The following is a 6035-nucleotide window of genomic DNA, read 5'->3' on the forward strand; positions in this document are numbered from 1 at the left end:
ATGCTACTGTACCATCATCTATCTACATAGCATGTGTCTATCTGCTCTTTTTCCTGATGGCAGTGGAGACTTGGGAGTGTCTATCTCTCCTCGCTCCTTGTTTCAAATCATAAGCTGCACCCAAAGTCGTGCTAACACATTTGCGCAGCCATATGGAAAATAGATAAGTAGATGTATCTAAGCGAAAAGTATCATTTGATTCAGACACCCTGCTGAAAATGGGCAAAGAGCTCAAGCCTGCCTTCTCCTGCTTATTTAGCAACGTCCTGCGTAAAGAAAAGATCTGTCCTGCTGCATACAGGGAAAGAGAGGCAGTAGGGTTTGGGCTAAAAATATCTGTACATCCTGAAATATCTGTAAAAAATATCTGTACAACCTGTACATCCATGAAATCCTTATCTGAATGAGGACAAGTTTGAAACTCTCAAATTCAGGCTAACTACACAGGCCAGAAGAGGAAACCGAATGAGTAGTCTTGTGTTTGCTAAAGCATTAACTTCTTCTAGGAGTATGTAGGGTGAAGGGATAATTTTCCTTAGAATGGAAGAAGTGTTCCTGCAAAACACACTTAGGCTGCTTAGATGAAGAGCCCAAAGGAGCTGGGTCCTTAGAGCATAGCAAACTAGAATATCCTTGGCATTTGTATTTCAAAACTTGTCCTCAGACAAATGAGCTTAAAGCATCCCTCAAAGAACTTGTTGTGGATGAGAGCCAGTGCCATTGTTTGATTTCACCTCAGTGCTAAGGGTGCAGAGAAGTCAAAAGCTGAAGATACATGCCCAGAGAACACGCTGGAGGGAGGGGATAGGGACAGACAGTACGCAGGGATTGGCAGCCTTCCGTTCACTCCCAACAGTGTCACTTGTCTTGGGAATCAATCTGCCGCCTGCGTAGCTTTCTCAAAGCATTTTTCATGTCCTCATTCCTAAAGGTATAGATAATGGGGTTCATCAGAGGGGTAATGGCCGTGAAGAAAACTGACACGACTTTGTCTGCAGCTAAACTCTTGGCTGGCCTGAGATAGATGAAAATGCAGTGTCCCAGGAAAAGTGTCACCACTGTCAGGTGAGCAGCACAGGTAGATAATGCCTTGTGTTGCCCTTCCGAGAGATGGTTCCTTAGTGAGACCAAAATGACCACATAGGAAGTCACCAGCACCAGGAAGCAGACCACAGAGACGAGGCCTGAGGTGGCGACAAGGAGCATTTCTAAGACATGGGTGTTTGTGCAGGACAACTTAATGATCAAAGGGGCATCACAAAAGAAGTTGTCAATGGCACTGGGACCACAGTATGGGAGACTGAGGGTCAGGGCAGTGAGGGACACAGAATGCATCAGTCCTCCCATCCACATGACTGTGGCCAGCTGGAGGCACATCTTCCGGCTCATGATGGTGCCATAATGCATGGGGTTGCAGATAGCTATGCAGCAATCATAGGCCATGATGGTGAGGAGAAAGATCTCTGTGCAGGCAAAGAGGTGGAGGAAGAATATCTGTGCCACACACTCCTCAAAGGAGATGCTCTTCTTGTCCACCAGGAAGTCAGCCAACATCTTGGGCATCACCACTGAGGAGGGGCAGATGTCAATGACAGAGAGGTTGCTGAGGAAGAAGTACATGGGACTGTGCAGACGCTGGTCATGTGCAATCGTGAAGATGATGAGAATATTGCCCAAAATAATCAGCACGTAGATGACCACGAAGAAGGTGAAGAGGGCCAGCTCTACAGCATGGTTGGTGGTGAGGCCCAAGAGGAAGAACTCACTCACTCTAGTGTGATTCTGCCACACCATGTTTACTGCTGCGTCGCACCTAGGAGAAAGGACATGGTGAAAAGAGAATTAAATTTGTGGTATGAGAGGACAGAACATGATGACAATCATACAAACTTGAGCTGTATGGAGGAATAAAGACAGAACAGCCTAACAGTTTCACCCAAAAGGTGATGCCTAATATTAGCAGAAGTATTCAAGTTTGAAGGACAAGCGGGTACTGGAACAGGTTTCCAAAGGAGACTGTGGGCTTTCTTCAGTTTCCAGACAATGCAATGCAAGCTGACTTACTTCTCTGACTTACTCAGGAGCTATCAGGTAGCAGGAAGATTTGCCTCCTGGCAGAATGTACCTCAGGATCCATCTTTCCTGATTCCAGGTGTCTCGTTTAAGCTACCTGTCTGCAATTGTCAGACATAAAACGGATGAATCTGTGCCTGCAGTTATTCCTCTTCCTTCACTGTAGAGGAAACCAAATGATTAGTGGAAGACTTCTGTGTTGGGCATTGCAGTTTAGTGAGATGACATCTGAATAGACTTCAGGGAAGTCACTGCTAACTTCTTCATAGATCTCATAGACTGGGGATTTAGGCTTTCACTAAAAGATCATTTTTACGACCTTAGATACTTGTTGCTGCTGTTTGCTGAGTCTTGCCTGGTTTTCCAGCCTCCTCCCAAAAGTAAGAATACCCAGCACAGTCTCCAAATGTGGTATGACACCACCTTTTCCTGCTAGGTAGCTGTCTGCAAATTCATTTGAGTGTGGCATTCACTTCCCCAGCTGCAACCTTGCTTGGGGAGAACAGATTCACCTGCTTTTCAGTCAGGAGCCAGTCAGAAACCTCAGCTGCTTGATAGCTGATGTATTTATGAGGATCAAGCAATGCAACACCTGCAGTCACAAATTCAGTGACCTTGAATAGCTCTGCCCATTCCATATTCCAGTGTTCCTGTGATTGTATTTTCATTTTGAAATGAAAATCTAAAAATTTTGGCAAACTAATCAAAAGTACACATACACAAACACAAAATCTTGTCTTTGGAACAGGAGTGAGACGAGAGGACATCGAATAGGAACCCTGTCCAACAAAGGAGAAAGCTTGTTTACAGCGCGTGGTTCAAGGCGGTCATACAACAGAAATAATGATGTGGGAAACGGCAGGACTTCTCAAAGTTCCCCACTTTGCTAAAATGAAGCCATCTCTGAGTATGAACCCAGGGTTCTTGTATTTGGAAATCAATGTCACTGTGGTTTCCTTGCTGCTGATACGCTGAGCTTCTGAGAACAGGGCTAACCAAGCACCTGAACGATAGCTACATTTCTAACAGCGTGTGGACGCTCCAGAAATGGCTGAATACCCCAATAGTGGTCTGCAGCTGTTACAAGTGGAGCCACAAGCCTGTAAAATGTACGTTTACATTAGTATTTTTGCCTGTTACAGCTCCCACGACTAACATTTTCATAGGGCTCTAAAGTTGCCAAGGACCCGCACAGAGGCTCCTGTCTTCATTTGGAGTCTGCTGAGAGACAGATACTGATGTCTCCAAAGACACCTGGTAGAATCAGAAGCCTGATTTCCTCCTGTACTCAAGGTCTTGCAAAAAGGACTGAAAAGCAACCAAACAGAAGTGTTGTTCTCCTTCCAGTCAACGTCTCAGCCCCTTCTCCCTTCAACAAACCCAAAAGCAAACAGAGTAGGGAGGAAAAACCGAGCTTACTTATGTAGTTTCCAGTGGTGTCCGGAAAAAGAATGATTGTGAGTTGAATTCCAGTGTTTTTTCTCCATAAAAGAAAAAGCAATTTTTGGTCTAAAAAATGGAGATGGATAAACAAATTTCTTCCTTTTGATTGGCATCCGTAAATTCCTCTAGCCAAAGGAATTGATAATTCCTGCACCTGAACAGGAAGGGTTTGCTTTGGTTTGGATTTTTTTTTTTTTTTTTTTGGGGGGGGGGGGTCCCTCTAATATAACCAAGTTATCTTGTGCAGATGGTCCCCTCATACTGGAAGATCATCCTGATATTTAACTAGTTCAAGCCTTTACTTAATAAACAAACAAACAAACAAAGAAGCAAATAAATAAAATAAAATAAAATAAATCTTGATTGGTTACTTCATGAACAATGCAAAAATCAAAATAGAAACTGAACTTCCTGCCTACTTATAAAGCATTCCTGCCAATACGAAGAAGACCTGCCCCCAAATCAGAAGTTGAAGCTCAACACTGACAGGATAAACAGGGATGCAGAGGTGACTTACACCCTCAACCCTTCCCCATAACAGCTAGTTCTGGAGAGCAAGAGCATGTGCTACTCAATTACTCTGAACACCAAATACAGAACCTTTTGTGCTGTGATGAAGTCATAGAGAACTGATAAAGCTTGGGCTGTGTGCTTGTCTGAAAGACAGATTTGGGACTCAAGAAATGTTAAATTCATGCCTTACTAGAGAGTCACAAAGGGATTTGTTAAATCATCTTAGGTTGTTGACAGTATAAGCTTTGGCAGAGATTTAATAAGTCCCTTGGGAGTAGAGCTGTGGGTCCAGTTAGTCACCCAGAAAACCTGTGTGGCTATAGTAGCTCACACAATTGTTCAAGGTCCATTTCAATGGCCTCTGGAGACAAAGAACAAATGTTCACCCATGCCACATAACTCGCTTTGCCTTCTTAAAGGTGTTCTTGGTGAACTAACACCAAGTTTACACACTGGGAGAGCAGAATACAGCCCATGAGCTCTGCCCAAATGACTTGGACTTAGGAAAGGGATCACAAACTCAGTGTGGAAGAAGGCTCTGAATAAGAGCTGCCATGCTGAAAATCTGCACACTGCAACGAGTGCAAACTGAGTGATCAAAAGCGCCGATGGAGAACTGACAAAGCATTGCAGCTTCAGGCGTTCATCTTAAGGGATTTTCCTTAAAAAGAGAGAAATATTAATAAACAATATGCCTAATGAATGGCATTCAAGCATTATGTTTCTTATCTCCTTGCAATAGTGACAAAAAGTCAAGTATGGGCAGGATTATTTTCTCCGGTTCTTCATTTGCATCTTTAGCTGCTCTGTCAGTAAGAACTGTGGATGTTTAGAACAGCTTGAGAACAGTGTGGGGGAAAATCAAGCAAAGGAATTAACCAAGCCTCAGCTTCCTAAAATCTTATCTCAAAATGAAAACTTGCACATTGCTCTGAATATACTTCCAAAAAAAAAAAGGAGGGTAGAAAGTGACATCTTTTGTATGGTAACTTAATCTTGGAAGAAAGCCCTTTTTTTTTGTTTTTCTCGGTGAGGCAAGAGAGTTCAAACACAGGCTGATAAGCATGGCCTGCAGGTTACAAACTGAGTTACCAGGATTGTCTGCACAGAAAGAGGTTAGAAGCTGATTTGTCACAATGAAATTCACCTATTGCTGATAAAGCTGAAAAAAACAGCAGCTGACCCTGGAAGTGCAGCTACTTTTGCTCTAGCTTTTATTTCTCCTCTGTGGCTACTTTTCTCCCAATTAGCTTGGGGAGTGCCCACCTCATGTATTCATTTCCCAGGATGCAGATTATGGGATTTAGCAGGAGGTGAAGGCTGTTTTAAGAAGACTGATATCACAGTGTCCTCAGTGAAGCTGGTGCAAGGGCAGGAGTAAATGAAGATGCAGTATCCCAGGAAGAGCATTACAACCATGAGCCCGATGGCAGAAGCACTGAGGGCCTTGTGCACACCTTTGCACAGATGTTTCTTTAGCAAGACTAGGAGGATGCCATAAGAGGCCAGTGGGACCATGAAGCAAGCCTAGATGAGCCCAGAGCTGGAGATTTTCAGCATCTCAATAATGTAGGCATTCATGCAAGCCGCCTTGGTCACTGGCTGCACATCACAGACCAAGCTGTCAAATTCTGTGAAGCAGGGCAGTTTGATCATAATTCCAGTCAGGCCACAGGGGATCCCTGTCCCCACGCACACAGCCCCAGCCAGCTGTAGGCGTACTCTCGCATGAGTGTGAGATGATAGTGCATGGGGCTGCAGATGGCCCTGTAGCAGTCATAGGCTGTTGCAGTGAGGAGGCAGATCTCTGTACAGACAGAGATGAAGGAAGAACATCTGGGACACACATCCTTCCAAAGAGATGATCTCCTCTGCACGGAAGAGGTCACCCAACATTTCAGGCTCTGTAACAGATGAATGGTGGATCTGGAGGAAAAAAGGGTTGCTGAGGAAGAGGCATGTGGCTATGAGAAAGTATCAGTCGTGATCAACAGACAGCAATATAA

At 44.2% G+C, this 6035-nt stretch overlaps 1 protein-coding gene across 1 annotated transcript; it reads right to left on the minus strand.

The window, feature by feature from the left end:
• Positions 1-858: 858 nt before the first annotated feature.
• LOC136996478 (olfactory receptor 4E1-like) lies at positions 859-2137 on the minus strand. Its single transcript, XM_067317399.1, has 2 exons — positions 2126-2137; positions 859-1782 (listed from the first exon to the last, which is right to left on the minus strand). The coding sequence occupies exons 1-2, from the start codon at positions 2135-2137 to the stop codon at positions 859-861; spliced, it is 936 nt and encodes a 311-aa protein (XP_067173500.1).
• Between the last annotated feature and the right edge of the window lie 3898 nt (positions 2138-6035).

This window comes from Apteryx mantelli, unplaced genomic scaffold (assembly GCF_036417845.1).
Source record: "Apteryx mantelli isolate bAptMan1 unplaced genomic scaffold, bAptMan1.hap1 HAP1_SCAFFOLD_40, whole genome shotgun sequence".
Classification (NCBI taxonomy): domain Eukaryota; kingdom Metazoa; phylum Chordata; class Aves; order Apterygiformes; family Apterygidae; genus Apteryx; species Apteryx mantelli.